The sequence below is a fragment of the Eumetopias jubatus genome, unplaced genomic scaffold (assembly GCF_037043125.1).
Source record: "Eumetopias jubatus isolate StellerSeaLion01/CBP00866 unplaced genomic scaffold, mEumJub1_p1.0 scaffold_3, whole genome shotgun sequence".
NCBI lineage: Eukaryota > Metazoa > Chordata > Mammalia > Carnivora > Otariidae > Eumetopias > Eumetopias jubatus.
Genome location: NW_028274809.1, coordinates 31,290,216 through 31,309,831, shown reverse-complemented (window position 1 = coordinate 31,309,831; position 19,616 = coordinate 31,290,216). Strand labels below are relative to the sequence as shown.

At 36.9% G+C, this 19,616-nt stretch overlaps 1 protein-coding gene across 2 annotated transcripts in view; it reads left to right on the top strand.

Moving 5' to 3' along the window:
• The window catches only part of PARD3B (par-3 family cell polarity regulator beta), a 1,008,697-nt gene that overhangs the window by 472,992 nt on the left and 516,089 nt on the right, over positions 1-19,616 (top strand). For both annotated transcript variants that reach the window (XM_028112243.2, XM_088021577.1), the window contains exon 4: positions 3,060-3,169. In XM_028112243.2, the coding sequence (XP_027968044.2) occupies positions 3,060-3,169 (110 nt within the window). The remainder of the gene's footprint in view (positions 1-3,059; positions 3,170-19,616) is intronic.

The following is a 19,616-nucleotide window of genomic DNA, read 5'->3' as shown; positions in this document are numbered from 1 at the left end:
CTTAACCGACTGAGCCACCCAGGTGCCCTAATTTACGTATTATTTCATGAAAATTGACTTTTAGGTGTTCAGCTTTTTGAGCAGATAACACTGTTCACAACAATAGCAAGTGCTATTAACTCTGTTTTATTGGGGGGTTTGGAATTTCCTGCATGAAAATTGCAGACTGGACAGTTCCATGTCCCATGCATGCCTTCTTTCATTTCAGCCTTCTATCAATATTATGATGTATTTTTATCACCAGGTTTTAAATGATGAGTCTGTGTCACCAAGCAGTCAGTGTCACAGAGCCAGGAGAGGTGAATCTCAGTCTTCCTGACTCCAAAACCCACAGTCCTCTCCCTGTACGGACACATGATATTTCTTAAGCCTAATCTTACTGTTAGGTTATAAGGTCCTTCAGTACAAAGGTTATGTTTTATTTACTTTTTCCCTCCCACAGAAAATTCTATACAACTGGATATGGTTATCTCCCCTTTCATTTTGGTTAGCAGTACTTGCAAGGTGGGCCTTCTACTCTATTACATATATACAAGGACTTCCCCCAAATCGTCTCCAGTACTTAGAATTACTTGTTTTCTGTTCTATAGTAGGATGCATCTGTCTGTCTTTAAGTTACAACTCAGTCTGTTCCTGGCAAGCACCTTCAAATGAGGCTTGGCAATTTAAAAAAACAAATACCAAATGAATTTTAAATTGCCAAAGGGAGGGTTGTTTAAAACTCTCTGAGATAGCAGTTCATATTTAAATATGCTCATTATTCCAGTGTGAAATGATTTATACTTGTTACTAACACATTAAGACAGCCAAAGGAAAATTAGAAGGTGACTCAACAGGAGACATTCAAGTATGGAATCCAGAAAAAGTAGAGAAGAACAAAACTTATTCCAGATGAGTTGGGAGTATGTTTAAGGTCTAGCCACCTTCATTTGTTTTTTGGATAATGTTCCAAATAATGGATACACTGGTACAAAACTGAACTATCTTGTTCTGGGAGACACACTGTAATATTATGGCCTATTGATTGAATGCTCAAACTCGAATTCATATTGTCATCGAATTATGTCTTAAATAATTTAGCATTTTGTTATTAAAACAGCAGACACTGATGGCAAGTGAAGAGTCATAACCATGTCCTTAGAGTTGCAGGAAAATTATCTAGGGTTAAGAAAAATATATTTATTATCCAGGAAAAGTAACAGGTCTCTCTCTCTCTCTCTCTCTCTCTCTCTCTCTCTCTCTCTCTCTCTTTCTCTCTCTCTCTCTCTCTCTCACACACACACACACACACACACACACACACACACATATATGTATATTCTGTATATATTTATATATATATGTGTATGACTCAGCTGAAAAAACTGTTGTCAATCACTAAAATTTCCATTTCTGTGCCTCTGAATCAACTTATTTTTGGATCTTGGTGTCCCATGCTGGTTCTACTTGCTTTTGTTTGTTTTTAGATCGTTGGCATGCAATGTCCTAGTCTGGGTTAAATGTTTAGAAACTAACTGGTTTCACAGAGTTTTCCCCATTCTCTTCTTAATTTTTAGGATAATAGGTTGCTTCTGAGGATATCACATTTAGACTGATTTGTCCACTTTATGTTAATGGTAATTCAGATCACCTGAATCAGGGGAGATAGTGGTACAGGACTGGGACCCTATTGTCTTGAGATTTTTATGATATTTTTCTCTTGTACTTATTTCCTTTTAATGTCTCATTCAAGAGAGTTGCCAGCCATACAACCACTGCTGTGTCACTTGCTTAAGAATTTTTAGATGGAAAAGGAGGAATTAGGGAATAATGTAGTGAAATGTTTATTAATAAAAAAGAAATAATGGACCGTAAACTTGGACTTTATAATACCTTTTGGTTAGTGTTTCATCCTCAGTAGCATGTTAATTTCCTATTATAAAAGAAGTTATTTTTTTAAAAAGCAACAAGGATAAAAAGAGTCTGAACAAAGATGGAAGGTATTAGTGTCTATATTTTGTACATAGAATAAAAATGTTGGAGCACATATAAAAATTAGATTTGTAAATAATTTCAAAATGGATTCACTTTTTGTAACTGTACCATATAAAATGAAATATGAAAAAATGTTATTTTAAGCAGCAATAGCTCGAGAGAGTTGGGGAAGATTTTGCAGAATATTGATAAATGGAGAATTGCAGTTCTACTCTTTTCCACTTTTTCCCCAAAGCATGCAAATAAAAAGTTAATTTTTACATGAGAGCAATTTTTAGACCACAAAAGGACTTCTTTGAGAGTTTCCTCTACAGTGGCCAATTTTGTATGAAACAAATTATTTTAGGCCTAATTGCAGGCAGACTAGTTAGGCCGCCAGCTCTGTTAAGGTTGGATTTCACTTGAACTTTCTAATAGTATGATCTTTTCTCAGAATTTAATAACTGGCTCAAATATTTAATAGTGGAAGCTTTCATTATATTAAAAAGAAATCAAGATATATTTTTAGAAGAACTAACTTATTTTCCTTATCAGTTTTATCAACTTTGGGAGAAAAGGAAGATAATGGAGTCAATCTCTTTCTGTACTTAAATAGACATTAATGCTATAACCCCAGCAAATAATATATTTCAGTGTATATCATCATTCAAAAGATTTAGGAAGCACCAAATGGCAGCAATAACTATACTTCTAACTCTACTGAATAGCAAATTGCACTGACTGTGTGAATCTCTTCACTTGTCTGCTGGATAATCATTCTTTTTAATACTCAGATACATTCTCTAGATCAGTTGCAGTTGCACACTGTCAACTTCTGCATTCCCTAATCGTTTTTGGTTAAGTACAATGACTTGTTTTGAAATGCAAGTGGGAAAGGATGAGAGTTGAAAGATTTTGTTTCTATGTGTCAGTCTGTAAATAGATGACAAAAGATCATTAAATGGATTAATTTACAAGCATCCTTAGAAATAGAATGTTTTTACATAAAAGCATGTTGTAAACCTTTTTAATTAAATTGCACTGTACCATGCACTCTCTTCTCCCCAGGGTTCTGTTGACCTCTCACCTCTTATTTTGTCCTACAGGCACTCCACTGCTGGTGAGGAGAAGCAGTGACCCAGCACCAGGCCCACCTGCTGATGCCCAGCCAAGTGCTTCACACCCCAGTGGCCAGAGTCTGAAACCTGTTATTCTAGTAGGTATCCTGCAGTTTGCCTTTCTAATGAAAGATCAAAGTGCCTTACCCATAGACTAACCGGGACTTCACAGTCTTAAGTAAGTTGATCATTAGAGAGTATTTGATAGGACATATAGTATTAGTAATAGCAACTATGAGCTATCACTAGAACTTATATTCTAACAATTTACATAGCACTGATTATGTTTCAAGGACTCTTAAGTGCTTTACAAAAAGTCATTTAAACTTCCACATCAAGGTGGGCACAAATTTTTGCCTCCATTTTACTGATAATGCCATTGAGGCAGAGGGAGGTTTAGTAGTTTATCTAAGGTACAACTAGTAAGTGACACAGTCAAGAATTTAACCGAGGTGGTTTGGCTCCAAAGTCTGTGCTCTTAACCAGCACACCACACTGTTGAATTTCCTCCATCCTCCTGTTTTAGTAATGCCCAAGGATATCATTTTATATATTTTCAGTGTGTTAATGCAGAGCTTTGTGAAGTCCTGCCATGGTGAATGGTCATAGAGTTTCAAGATACCAATATCATGTGTATGTGGTGCCAGGACTGGGTTTCTAGAACTCAACATCCAAATTAAACAAAAATAAAATTAAATACCAAAAGTGCTTATAACAAGACACACTTATAACTGATGGGTTAAATGGAGAATGAATCCTGAAGAGATAATGTCCTCCTTTCATATGGTACTGTCGGATCTTTCTGATAAATCCTGAGTCACTTGGAAGAGTTGTGACTGCGGTCCATCCTTGGAAATAGCCTGAGAGTTGGATTTTGGTTAATGGGTATATATTTTTGCAATAGGTGATCTTCAATAATGTAGCCATATTTAAAAGTTTCCTAAAAGCAAGGCTCTTCCCCATTTTAAGTCTCACTGTCTATAGTGCCTTAAGAAAAAAAAGCAATATTTTAGAGTCATATAAGGATGCTGAATGAACTAACTGGATTCTCACCAGTTTGGTATAAAAGGTTCTTCTCAAGAACCATTGACAATGTATATGAGTTAGGAGTCACTATACCAAACCATTGAGTATTTGCTAATAAGTTTGTGGCAGTATTTTAGCATATTTCTTTCTGTAAACAAGGAAGCAAGTGTCCTCATAGTATTTTATTTTATTTTTTTTAAGATTTTAGTTATTTATTTGATAGAGAGAGACACAGCAAAAGAGGGAACACAAGCAGGGGGAGTGGGAGAGGGAGAAGCAGATTTCCCGCAGAGCAGGGAGCCCGATGCAGGGCTCGATCCCAGGACCCTGGGATCATGACCTGAGCCGAAGGCAGACGCCTACCGACTGAGCCACCCAGGCATCCCAGGTGTCCTCATAGTATTTTAGATGTAATGTTTCCCCACCATCCTTTTAAGGAAACATATTTAATGGAACATTACTTTAATAAAAATCATGTGTGTGTGTTCTACTTTAATGGTGAGTTTAAACAGAAACAGTATTTAACACACTGATTGAGACTGTGTGAAGCCCAAGTATATTGGATTGGAGGAAGAGAAGCTATATAAATGAGAAAAGTTACAGTTTACTGCTTATTTTTACAATGTCAGTATACCCCAAGTCAGAGTGTATCTGATTGTGTTATCATCATTTACATGCAGAGAATCACCAGTATTTAGTTCAATGTTTTTATCACTTAGGTTCTGTGTTTAGACTAATTGAAAATACTCAATACTGCTTTCCCTACAGGAAATGAGGACTATTATATTTCTTATAGATTACATATTCTTACCAAACTAGAATACCCTTGAATTCTAAGTTGAGGTATTTGGTGAGGGAGTATATTATTACTAGCAAAGATGCAAATCCTGATTCAAGAAGAAAGGCTGGCTCCCCAGATCCTAACCGTATGCAAGGTACCAAGCAGTGGCTGAGTCTGTCTGTATCAACAGTAAAAAGGAAAATACATTTCTTCCTTTCCTCAGTGTTCTCTGTGGCTGATGAAATGCAGACCCCAAAGAATAGACTCTGGTCTTTGGCTTGCCACAGAACACTGGCACATCCTAGCCTTCTCTTTTTTCAGTTGTAAAATAATGTCCAAGCAAACTTTAAGCCTTAACAGTCCAAGGTGCAAACAATGTGCTTATTATTTATCTTTCTATTTCTAGTGCTAAGTACATGGAGGGTGCTCACTGCATATGTGTTAGACTTAGGAGTGCAGGCACATGTTAGTCTGGGAAAAGTTCTAGAATTTCTCAGCAGTTTACCCACCTTTTCTAATTTGGCCATTCTCTCTGTTCCCCAAAACAACTACCAGGTAAAGTTGTATGTGCTCCAAAGTCTGGTTCACCTCAGGCAAGAAACAGATAGTTTAACTGCTATGCTATGAAAAGCAGGCAAAGTTAGAAAAGGAAGACATTTAGTTGAGTCTGTTTTTACCCAGAAGAAAAATACGTGTGTGTGTGTGTGTGTGTGTGTGTGTGTGTGTGTGTGTGTGTGTGTGTGTATTATGATTCTGTTCATTTATTCCTGCGTATCCTAACTCATGGAGTATTTAGACTGCATTGTCCGATATTATAGCCATGGCCACACGTGGTTATTGAGCACTAGAAATGTAATTCGAGTGTAACATACATAATGGATTTTAAAGATTGAGATATAAAAAAGAGTAATATGAAAGACCTCATTAATAACTTTTATGTTGACTACACATTGAAATAAGACTATGGTATATTAGGTTGAGTAAAATATATTATCAAAATTATTTTCACCTGTTTCTTTTTAAAGCATGGCTGCTAGAAACTTTAAAATTAGATCTAGGGCTCACATTCTATTTCCATTGGACAGAACAGCTCTAGACAGAAGTAAAATTGGATATAGCATTAATGAAATGGTTTGAGACCCTTGGGAGAAGTTCTCTGAGTTGCATATCATCTCTGGGGTAACAGTATGATTAGGTTTGCCTGGGGCAGTCCTCATTCGTGCCTGTTGTTCTGGCATAATTATTAATAGTGTCCCCACTAACTCTCAGAGGTGTCCATGCACAGATGATAAATTATGTGGCACCCTACATATAGCCCCATAGTCACTTTCATTGTTTGCTCAGCGATAAGAGGAACGGCCTTTCAAGGAAACCATGGGAACACAACCACAACTCTCACACCGGAGCACGCTGCAGAGAGGGGTTTGTGTGGACAGCCCCTGAGCCCAGGGAGTACACAACTGGAGACTGCAGATTCTTTCCCATCTCTCAGATTCCGTAGTTCCACTTGGTGCTTCCTCCACAACTTCAGCTGCACCATATTTGATGCCCGTGAATTAATAAGTGATGATAAATATGGGGAGTGTGTGATAATTCAGCCATGGTGCAACTAACATGAACAATAATTGCTTAAAAACTCTGTTCAGTTGCATTGCATTTCAATATCCAAAGGAAGAAAAACAATCAAAATTTCCATCTCTTAAACAGAGTGTTCACATGTAAGTAATTCACAGATGGCAGAGCCCCAAGTGGGTTATGTTCAATCATTCCTAAGAAATGAAACTTACTTATAACCCACAGCTTAAAAAGCTGGAAGGATGAATATTTGACACATTTGATTATGTTGAAATATTGCCTTTAAAGCCACAGTTGATGACTGTTATTTTTACTTGCACTTCATTAGGCTTATTATAGCAGAAGAACTTTCTCTGATGCCCAGAGATGCATGTTTGTGAAAAGTTGGAGAAGTTGCACTTGTTTTCTGGCTGCTTAAATTATTACAAATTGGTTATTTAAGATGTACACCCTCAGACAAGTTGAAGTTTTAAAAAGAGTTCAAATTAGAAAAATCAAATTCTCTACAAGTCTCGGATTCTGTGTATTGAAAAGCCACCAAATCTCACTCTTTGTTACTTAGGGTACCACCAGCTAAACAGCATGGAAATTTATTTTCTTTCTTACTCTTTTCATAAACCCATCAGTTAATCAGAATAGCATAATTATTAATGTGCAAATCGTAATGACTATTTATCTTTCAAGGCAATAGAAAATCCAATTCTACTGACTGCTTTTGAATTAAAGAAAGAGAATCCTGGGGGCAAGATGTAATAGTGGGAGTCTGCTGATGGGATGTCTTACCTCCTAGCATTGATTGTAACCTGGTGTTCTTGGCTTAAGGGCATGCCATAAAACCAGGTTCTTGAAATTGATGTTCCCGAATTTGTGGGTGGAAGAGAACTCTAAAACAGATGTGATTTTTTTCTTAATATCCGGTTAACTACTATGGTTGTTTTGTGTTTTAATGACTGTTTATAGTTTCACATTTAACCCCTAAAGCAAAATGATCCTGCAGGGCGAGTAAATTAAAAAGTGAATTCCTGAAAATTATAATGCTGCGGTTGTTCTTGGATAGTAAATGACTTTGTTTGTTCTAAAACTGTTACTTGTCTTGCATCACCAAAATAAATTAAGAAAATATTGCTCTGTCTTTTAAAAGTTCATATCCACAACGTATACTGTTTCTTTTTAAAAAATAACATGGCAATACTTTAGGTTATTAAATTGGGAGTCCATGAATGAGTGTCAGAGGGTCTGTTAACTCTGAAGTTTGATGCTGTGGACCGTTGCACGTGCATGCATTTTTTTGTGAAGGAGACTCTATTACTTTTTTTTTGAGACTCTCAATCTTACCAAATTTTAAAAAGAAAAAAATGATCAAGAACTACTTGTTTGCAGGTTTAGGATGAAACAACGCGGGAAAGCCATCAATCCTCAGAATCTGATGAATGATAGAGATTAAGAATGCAGTGGGAATTGACACCACCCCCCAAATATTAAATAATTAAGGCTATTTCATCTTATTATCACCTTGCCTATCCAACACAAAGCATATAAACGTTTTCAAGATGTAAGGATGAATAGAAGTTTTTGAATTGCTGCTTTGAGAGGTCAGGAATAACTCTTTAGTGAGTAGCAACCTGATTCTCAGCAAGCGTAGGATTGGAGGTAAAGGGAAGACATCCTGGGGAGAAGTGTTTCCAGTGGTCTTGCATGTTAAGGGAGATGAGATGGTTCTTGGTAGTTTTTCCTATTTTATCAGCAAAGATAGTGGCAGGTAGCTTCAAGTGGAAGGAAGCATTTCCAATGAATAGGAGCGTTCTCTTTGTGTTCTGCAGATAAGATGATGGAACATTGATTTGAGAAATTTTCCTTTGTGTGTCACATATATTGAAATCATCATCAGTGTTGATCTTGGCCTAAATATTTTCACGTCCATGAAAGAAATCATTGAAATATTAGAGAGAAATTTAAGTGGCTTGGTTTTTAGGATGAAAATCATCAAATTGTCACTGAGAGATGTGAGAGGACTTTTGGTTGTGGGTCGCTAACTGTCAAAACCCAACATAGAAACTTAACAAAAATTTTGAATAACCAAATCATATTTTTCTTTCCCTTAGATAGACAATTAAGTAGCTGTACAATAAATTAATTGTAGACAGGAATGTAGATTGGAAGGAAGGCTCTATTCATTGTCTTCCAATGAGGAGAGATGGATACCAGTGAGCAAAAGGGAGGAAGAAAAAGCATGTAATATATAATTGCATTATTTAGAGATACTGAAGCCTACAAAAGGTTTTCTTTTTTTTTTCTCCCTTCCTGACACAGTGATTTAATAATAGTCCTGGTGTTTCTAACTCCAGCTGTTCACGCTGTGTGCTGATAAAACCAAAGCTTGGAGACACATTGCAATAATGGTTTTCATATGACTTTGTTTTCAAGAGATAACACTGCCATCCAGTATTTCACGGGGCCAGATGTTTACTTAGTTTTGCAAGTTGAGGCAGCTTAATTTCTGAAGCAGTTATGTTTATAAGACTTGAGTTCCAGGTAGGGAAAATCCAGAAGCCTAATTTTTTTCTGCAACAAAATTTTTCACCAAATCTTACAGAAGCTGGTGAAACAAATTTGGATTGTCTGAATGTCTGTACCATGACTAATAAAGGAATCTGGGAAATGTGACTCCTGTTTAGATGTATGCTCCCCGATCATTCTTCTTGGGTCTAGTCCAGAACTGAAAGTTTAAAAGAAGGACCACTATTCAGAGGTTAGTCTCAAAAATTTAAAAAATAACCATGACATGTCATCTTTTGCTGTTTAAATTGATGTGCTTGTAATGAAGATTGGAAAGAGACACCTGGGTGGCTCAGTCAGTTAAGCGTTCAACTCTTGATTTCAGCTCAGGTCATGATCCTCAGGGTTGAGTTCAGCCCTGCTTCGGGCTCCATGTTCAGCACAGAGTCTGCTGGATATTCTCTCTCTCTGCCCCTCCTCTTTCTTGGGCACTCTCTCTCTCTCTCTCTCAAAGGAAGGAAGGAAGGAAGGAAGAAGGAAGGAAGGAAGGTCTTAAAAAAAAAAAAGAAAATTGAATGAGTTTTGCTTCCATGTCAACATAAATTGTTAAGTTTTCCAGATGCCCAAGACCTTTGCTCTGTACCATCTGGAAAACTTAAGTTATGGTCCTTGTCCTCAGGAAACTTACAGCCTGGTTATGATGACCAAATCTGAAGTAATTAAACAACCCTAGCAATCTGTAAGCAAGTATCAAATGATCAAATACTACATTTTAAGGATCAGAATTTGTGCCCTTTGCTTTTAGTCTGCACTCTTCTCAGCCTCCCATGCCCCTCCCTCGAGGGAATTCCCATGTGCAGAATCTCTGTTAGCTCTTATCCCACCCGAATATAACTACTTATTTACACGTCTGGCACAAGATGGAGCTCCTCAGAGGCATGAGTCAATAGATTCATTTTTGTATCCAAGCCCCCAACACCTGACACATAAATATATGACCAGATAATTAAAAGTGTTACTTCTGAGATGGACAGAATGAATTCGACAACTTTGAACACATCTTGTAGAGATGTGCATGCTTGTGTGGATGTGTATTATAGATATGAATGAATGTATGAATTAGAATGTGAAAATCATGAAATTACCTGTCCAACATACTATTTTGCTCCCTAAATAGCTTTAGTTTAGCATTTTCTGCTTTAGGACAATGTGTTACCTGTGTTGACAAGGGGAGAGAGATGTTTAAATGCAAATTCTCCGCTTGGAATTAAAATGTGGGTTGATGGCTCAGGTCAGCAGTTTCAATTGTGAGAACTACTTCATCTCTTTTACAGTTCTAGCAGTGATTTCACAGAGAAATTGGCTGTGAGAAAGAACAGAAATTATAAGAAGACAACAAACTTTGATAATTCTAGAGATGAACTTGATAAAGCCTAACTTTGCTTATGCCCTTGATATATGAACGGAGAATAGAAATTAATACATATGCAAGGGAGTTGATTATCTGAGCTCTACATCTTTGTCAACAAAACTGTGAGTTCTAGAATCCAAAAGTCCATGATCTTGGTTGGCAGTTACAGCTTTGTAATTTTCTAACTGTGTTCAAAGAATTTAGAAAATCCTTGATTAGACTGGAAATGTCTGGACAACATCCCTCTCGTATGCCTACTACATCTGCAGATTTCCCCCTTAGAAATGTTCCTTCTATTCCATCTTCTTTAAGAGGTTCTTCTGGTTTCAAGAGATTTGGAAGAAAAGAAGAAAAAAAATCCTGGTATGTGAATTAATTCAAGAGTATGGGAACATTTACAAGGTGTTTCTTAGTGAAAACACTAATGAACATCTCTTGTTAGTTGTGTGGGCAAATGTAATTTGACAGTGTTGTTTAAAATTTGGTAAAGGTGATGTTTAAAGTAGCTTTATTCTAAAGGTTAAGCTCCTGTGCTCTGATTGCAGCAATAACTCAGTGATCCTGAGTAAATTATTTAAATTGTGCATGATTTCCTCAAATTTCATGTGACTAAAAGGAAATAATAAATAGAAATCCTATATGAACTTCTGTTGTTCTTAGGGACTGAAACATCCAGACTGGCAACTGCATGGTTCCAGATGTGAATTAACTTGCTGGGTATGAATTCAACTTTAAATTTCCTCTTAATACCTCAATATTTGTAGTTGTTCATGGAATGAGGTTGTATTTCTATCCAAAACACCGAAGTTTACTTTATTGCTCAGGGTAATAATATTAAGGGGTGTGTGTGTGTGTGTGTGTGTGTGTGTGTGTGTGTGTGTGTGTGTGTGTGTGTGTATTTAAAAGGCCAAATACACAAAGGCAGCAATAAAAAGGCATACACCCATACATAAGCACACTTAAATTCTGTAGAAGAGAGCAGAACTTAAATCTGAAGATTCAAGTACAAGTAGATCATGTTGCTTTCAAGTGAAAGCTGAAGGGTATGGACCATATCTATGTCTCCCTGTTCTGATGGACCTTCCATGTTGTGGACATTTACTGAAAAATGATGGCATGGAAGGAAAGGGAGTTCATGGGGTTTATCTTGGAAAGATGCAAAATGATTGTTATTGAGAGGAAAAGATTTTTTTTTCCTTGAGCATGGTGTGATTCTTAGAAATCTCTTCTGATGGGGGATTTCTTTTTTCTCACAACATAAATTCTTCTGAAGTACAAGTTTCATTTTGGTTTTTCCTTTCAAACTTTAGTCATAGAATGACACTGTACAGACATTTAAAAGATTTCTCTCCTTCTCAAGAGGGTGGCCCCTTTCCTAATACCTCTGTACTTGTAAATAGAATTCTGATTTAGATGAATCACATTTTAAAAGTAGCTACTGTATGTGTTTTACGCTTGTGGAAACATACAACGTCCTCATAAGCAGCATGTGAGCTTGTCACCATACAGCTTTTGATGTCTGATTAGATGATCATAGGGACATCTGGAATGAATTAGTTTTGAAGTTACTGGTGTGAGGCACTAGAAAATCCAAAGCCTTCTGACAGACTTGAACCAGTAAAAACATTGCTACTTTTAGCAAATCTTTTTTAACTTGCAACTGGCTGATGATTTTCAGACTGACATTGCCCTGATGTTTTCCAACTGACTTCCCAGCCCTCTTTTCCCTACAAATCTCCCTCCTTTCTAAGCAAAGAATGGGTAAGTGGCATTTGTTGCAAAAATCACAAAGGATTATTCCCCTTTAAAAGGAGAAGGCAGATTCTTAAGCATCAGAAGTCAGAATTGATGGATTTGCTTCTAAAGAAAATGTGTTGTCTCCTTTTCCTGTGCCTTTAATTTCACTGCTGTGTCGACCACCCATGCCTTCTTAATTTAAAAAAAAAAAAATGTATTTGGCCGTCAGCTATGTTCTGTGAAGACCTGAACATCAGTAAGCATCCAGAGCATTTGATATTGCTATAGTGTGGTTGCACATATCTAGAACACCTATCAAAAGTTCACACATTTATTGAGTCAAAATGTCATTTGAGGAGCTCCTGGGTGGTTCAGTCGGTTAAGCTTCTGCCTTCGGCTCAGGTCACAATCAGGGGGCCAGGATCGAGCCCCATGTCTCACTCCCTGCTTAGCAGGGAGTCTGCTTCTCCATCTCCCCCTGCTCATTCTCTCTTTCTCTCTCCCTCACTCTCTCAAATAAATAAAATCTTTTTTGAAAATGTCATTTGAAAAGTCTCATTATATGTAGACATTGCTTAGTTAAAAGTTCTTTCATTTGTTCAGTGGGATTTTTACTAGTATGAAATGGTTCCTTATTGTTTCGTGAATAAAATGATTATATACCTGTAAGTATATGAACCTATTTACAAAATTTGACAGGTCACTCTCCTACATTGAAACAACTGACCATTTCCCATTCCTCCAGGATATATTTAAATTTCTTGGTCTTGGTAGGACTTTTTTTTTTAGTGTGGTAAGATACACATAATATGATATCTACTGTCTTAACCATGTTTAAGTGTAAGTAGCACTAGGTACATTTCCCAATATTGTGCAACCATCTGCCATCCATCTCCAGAACTCTTTTCATCTTAAAAAACAAAACTCTGTACCTATTAATCAACAGAGAAAGAAGAATAAAGTTATTTTCTTTTTTAGTGTGGTAAAATATACATAACATAAAATTTACATTTTAATCATTTGTTGGTATACCGTTCAGTGACATTATGTACGCTCACGTTAAGGTGCTGCTGTGAGCCACGATCCGTCTCCAGCACATTCTCATCGTCCTATACTGAAATTGTGTACTCTGCAAATAGTGACTCCCCACTTCTTCTCCCCCAGCCCCTGGTAACCACTGTTCTACGTTCTGTTTCTATACATTTGACTATTCCAGTTATTTCATGTAAGTGGAATCATGCGATAATTGTCCTTGGGTGGCTGGCTTATTTCACTTAGCATCATGCCCTCATAGTTCATCCATGGTGTAGCATGTGCCATAATTTTCTTCCTTTTTAAAAACTGAATAATATTCTATTGTATGTATAGACTGCATTTTGCTTATCCATTCATTTGTTGATAGACCCTCTTGTTGCCTTCATCTTTGAGCTGTTGTGAATAATGCTTCTGTGGATGTGGGTGTACAAATATCTTTCAGACCCTGCTTTCAATTATTTTGGATATTCACCCAGAAGCAGAATTGCTGGATCATATGGTTATTTTGAATTTTTTTGAGGAACCACCATACTGTTTTCTACAGTAGCTGTATGATTTTATATCCTCACCGACAAAGGCACAAGGCCCTCAGTCTCTCCACAATCTAACACTTGTTTAATTTCTATTGTCTACATAGTATCCATCCTTGTGGGTATGAATTAGCATGTTAGAGTCTTGATTTGGATTTCCCTAATGACTAGGGATGTTGAGAATCCTTTCAGGTGCCTATTAGCCATTCATATACAGGTGTCCCCCACTATCAAAAGTAGAGTGTCCCAGTGAAAACCTTTTGTAAGCCGAAATGGCATGGAGTGCAAAAGCAATTACCATTAATTTATAGGGGGAAAGTTTTGAGCATCCCTGCACCCAAAAAATAATGTCTCCTAGGCTTTTCTAGTACCTTAGGACACATCTTGCTAATGGTTACACAATAAAAATCATGATAAAACACAGATAGTCACACAGTTGAAAGCTATGGCAGCCTGATGCTGAGTGTAGTTCCCAGGGAAGGGGCTTGGTGGTGCCACTCTAGCTTCTTGGGGTGCACGCTGGCTACAAAAAAATACTTAACGCTGTTTTTGCTTTTTTTTTTCATCAAAGCAAAAATCCTCTTTGGGTTTCTTTTGGTTGGTGAAAACAGGTACTAATATAGATCTTCTGTAAGAGGAAAACGGTGTAACATGAACTTTCAAAAAAGTGAGATACCTGTTATCTTCCTTGAAGAAATATTGATTCAATTTCTTTGCCCCTTTTTAAGTTGGGTTGTTTATTGTTGTTGAGTTACAGGCATTCTCTATAATTGTGGATATGAATCCTTATCATATAGATGATTTGCAAATGTTTTCTCCTGTTCTGTAGGTTGCCTTCTCACTCTGTTAACAGTTTCCTTTGGTGCACAAAAGTTTTTCGTTTTTGTGAAGTTGGTTTGTCTACTCTGTTGCTCTTGTTGCTTGTGTCTTTGTGTCATATTCAAGATATCATCACCAACTCCAGTGTTGTGAAGGCTTTGCCCTATGTTTTCTTCTAAGAGTTGTATAGTTTTAGCTCTCATGTTTAGGTCTATGACTCACTTTGAGTTAATTTTTGTGTGTATGGTGCTAGGTAAAGGTCCATCTTCATTTTTTTTTTTTTTTTTGCATGTGGATATCCAGTTTTTTCAGTAACATTTGTTGAAAATACTGTTTTTCCCACATTGACTAGCCTTGGTACCCTTGGTGTCCAAAAGTATTTATTCACATTAGCAAGGATTTACTTTTGGGTACTTGGCACAACTTTTTACAACCTAACTGCTACCTGTATGTTCAGCTCATCTCTAATCACACTGTGTACACCATGCAAACTGTGTACCGTTTCTCACATGCACAAACAGTGCTTCTGTCTGTGTGTCTTTGCCCAGCTGTTTCTTCTGTCAGGCAAATGACAACTGTCATTCATCCCTCTTTCCCCTAGTACATGTCCAGTTTTCTTTCAAACCCTAGTGTAATGGTGTCTTTCTTTACTAGTCCTTCCCTAAACCCTTTCTGCTACAGACAGAATTAACTACTTCCTATCCAGTGCACACTAGCATATCTTTATTATAATTCTATCTTATGTTATAATATTCCACATTTTGTATCTCCTTACTAGACTCTGAGCCCCTAGTGAGTGGATCACTTTTCCTGTACATACCCAGAACATAGCATTGTGCCTAAAGAACAGAGGTTACTTATAAAAGGTTTATATAAAGAATACAATATATTTTCTGATCTCACAATAGCCTACTTAAACCATGAAGCAATTTAATTGCAGTTTTAATAGCATTAATCTGCATGCTAGGTCTGCCAACAGATGGCCACATAATAGTACCCAGGATGTCATGGAGTCAGGGACTTTTTTTGCTCAGTTCCAAGTTCATGTCAGATGTAGACACTTTATTATATATGCTCAAATATTTTATCCCATTACAATATGCAAGTTCAGCTTTATTCACTCTGTTGTATAGGTGAAGAAACTAAGGCTCAAACAAATTAACTCATTTACTCTAGATCATATTACTAAGTAGCAGTGCTAGCATTTTACTTCAAATATGTCTTAATGCAATATAGCCTCTTTTCATTCTGTCACTCAAATGTTAGCTTTGCAAGTATCACCCTAGAATTTATACCTCTGTCCCATTGATGCTGTCATTCCTCAAATGCTTTGGGCAATCTTTATCTGAAACTTCTTTCAAAGCCAGTTTATGAGCCTCTTCCTAAAAAGAAAAAAAAAAATTCATTATTTTATAACCACACTTTATTTTTCCACCAAAAATGGTCTCATTCTATTTGATGCCAAAGTGTATATTATAAAGTAGGTCTCAAATGACTTGGCTGTTTATACAATTTAGATATTCTTATGAAGCAGAAAGTTTTGCCATCACAAAAAATCTGATGCAGGCATTAAAAATATTCATGGAAGAACAGATTCAGATGTGCTTAAAGTGGCAGAGTTTTATAGACATTCTATTGTTTATCCAATTGTCTAGTTGTTAAGACAGCGAGGCTTTATCCCTGACTCATCCACTGGCTCTTTGTCAAGTTAGGCAAATATAATTTTTTTCTCTGTCTGGAAGAAGAAGATTGTCTTCTATCTTGCTCAAAATGGAATTGCAAGGTTAATGCTTTTTATCTTGAGTATAGCATTTAGCAGACTGTGGGTGCTTAATGTATGTTAATAATAGTGATAATAATGAATGTTGATAATTAAAGGTCTCTTATAATTACCAAATTTCTAATGTGTGTTAAATATAATTAAAGGGAAATGATTTAAATTAATATGCATGCACACAAAAACGAGAGCTAGCCACAGCTTTTATTTTTAGCTTCTTAACTAATGTCATGGTTATGAATCCAGTATTAAGAAATTCAATTATGATGACAGTTTCACTAGGGTCATGTATGGAGAACCCATTCAGGGTCTGGAAATGAGGAAGGCATATGTTTGAGTTGAAAAACATGACTATGGATGGGAAACCACAAGGAACTTTTGTGATTGGAGCTTGACCACATGAAATCGTGCATTGGACATTATTATTATAATCTATCCCTATAATACTGTTTGTGAGTTCTAGAAGAGAAAGGTACTTTTCTTGGAAGCTGGGCACCATCCCAGGAATGGGTAACAAAACACTTCTGCCTGGAAGTCTCTAGAAGACATAGAGGGAATAGAGGAAGCAATAATCATGAATAACTTCCCATGAAATTCAGCCTGGAGATTCATCCTTTGAATTCAAAGCAGTATTACTTCATAAGGTGCTAGAGTGGTAGGTGGGAGTGGTAGACTCTGAGAGGCTGCAGGCTGCAGTGGTTAGTAACTTGTATTATTAATTGTAACTTGTATTATTAATAACTTGTATTAAGCTTGACCATCTGGTTCAAATCTAGTTCTTCCACTGACTCACTGGTTGATTTGTGTCAAGTATTTCCCTTCTTTTGGTCTCACTTTGTTCACCTATAAAATGGTTATGATGACAGTAATTACCTCATAGGGTTTTAATGAGAAGTACATGAGGGATTATTTGGGTTTTTTTTTAAGATTTTATTTATCTTTTCATGAAAGACAGAGAGAGAGAGAGAGAGAGAGAGAGAGAGAGAGAGGCAGAGGGAGAAGCAGGCTCCCAAGGAGCAGGGAGCCCGATGCGGGACTTGATCCCAGGACCCTGGGATCATGACCTGAGCCGAAGGCAGACACTTAACCATCTGAGCCACCCAGGCGCCCCATGAGGGATTATTTGTAAAAATTCTCACTATGTATGGCAAGTACTATATATGTTTGTTAAATATATGTGTTGGAAGGGTAGTAGGATAGGTTACACTATAGAAATAATTCTAAGAGCAATCTTTTTTAAAGATTTGATTTTAATCAGGTTCAGCTTTAAGGAAGGCACTTAGCGCACAGCTAGAAAAAAATATTGATTCCAAAGTTGAATATTAAATGCATGTTGAGTGTCTTTTGCTTGTAGAGATCCTTGCAAGTTCTTTTCATTTGAAAACCAACCAAACAAACAAACAAACAAAGTCCAGTTCTTAAGGCAGTGTTTTCTCTGGATTTCCTTTGTTGATGTGAACTAGTTCTCTTCCTCCTAATCAGGTTTTAATTGAAAACTTAAAATAGGAAAGGAGAGATTATGAAGAAACAGGGCAAATTCAAATGGTTCACCATGTCATCCCTCTCCTGGGGTTTTCTGAAAGCCCCTGCTCTTCGGTGTGTCCCTGGTTTGCTCTTCCTGACGCTCTATCTTGATTTGCTTTGCCCACTTGTCTGTGTCACAGGTACTTTCCCATTTGCTGAGACCAGCCTGGACCACCACCCTCGCTTTAAATCCTTTCCCCAAACCCTTCTCTCTGGCAAAAGCTAGCTACCGCTTCAGCAATATTTTTTTTAAAGTAATGTATAATTTGGCATTTGGTGAGATCATGATGAAAATATTATTGGAGGAAGCAGTATTTAATATAGGACCAAAATATCGGAGGCCAGACAGAAGCCATGGAACGAGCACAGCATTGGCACCTGTCATGTCATGCGCTGGTCCCTACCCATGATGTTCTGCTCTTGAGCCAACGATTCCTTCCTCAGTTCTTCCTGCCCTCTTCCTCCTCAGTGAGATTGGTCCACACTTCCGTCATGAACAGTGTCATGAACACTTACCATTTTTATTTGTAAGTTTCCCTCCTTCCTTTGGAGTAGAAGTGCACTAAGGGCAGAAAATGTGCTTTTTATCTTTGCAGCTTGACACTTAGCCCTATGGTAGGTGTTGCATAACTGATTGAATGAATGAATGAAAGTAGGTAACCAGGTGGAAAGAAAGAAAAAGTGAACAAAATACCAGTTTTTTTATATATTAATATTTTTACAGAGAAAGAATTTTAAAGGGGGTATTTAAGTAAAGAATAAAGTGTTTTTAGGGACGCCTGGGTGGCTGAGTTGTTAAGCGTCTGCCTTTGGCTCAGGTCACAATCCCAGGGTCCTGGGATCGAGCCCCGCATCGGGCTCCCTGCTCCGTGGGAAGCCTGCTTCTCCCTCTCCCACTCCCCCTGCTTGTGTTCCCTCTCTCGCTGTGTCTCTCTGTGTCAAATATATAAATAAAATCTTAAAAAAAAAGAATAAAGTGTTTTTAAAGGTGTGTGTAGTATACTTTTGTGTGTTCTGCATTCACTGTCAAGTGGTAAACAAATGGACTTCATTCAGATGAAATTTATCTGTATCTTGTATCAATATCACAAAGGAAAACAGAGCAGACATAGACCTCAGAGTATTAGGTTATTTCTCTGTTTTTAATATAGTTCAAACTCCATCTGTCCAAGTTACTCCCTACATTGTTTCACTGTAAATGTGATGGCAATCATGGGGGAGGGGGTTTATTTGGAAAAGATTAGAGTTGTCCAAGTTAAGCCTCCGCTCGGGGCTTTCTTAACAGTTTGAAAATAATGGAATTTAATTTAATTATCTGTGTATATTTGGGAGAGTAATCATAGAACTTACCAAAACAACCATTTAATGTCAGAATCTGAGTTTTTTCCGGATTTCTAAATCTCTTTTGATGAATAGCCGAAGTAGAAATTAGAGGCTTTTTGCAAGTGTATTCTGTTAAGCATATGAATATCAGAAAAAAATTGTTCTGGGGCCAGATATATATTTACTGAATATCCATAAAGTATTTTCCAGAAAATAACAAATAGAATAAATGCTCCTTCTATTGTTTTCTTTAGTTACCTTTAGTGCTTAGATAAATTGTGAAACCATATGATAGCCATTCCTTGTATGACTGCACCCCACGTGGTGGAAACTCCTGAATGGAGTGTTTTGTTTTGCATCTACCACACGTAGTTAAATTGATTTATCGCATCATGTAACCTAAAGCAATTGCCAAACTGATTCTTGGTCTTAAAGTTCTTACTAATTTTCAAATTGGTGGGTCAAAAATAACATGTAAAATTAAATATTTTAAAGCCATAAATCTAGGCAT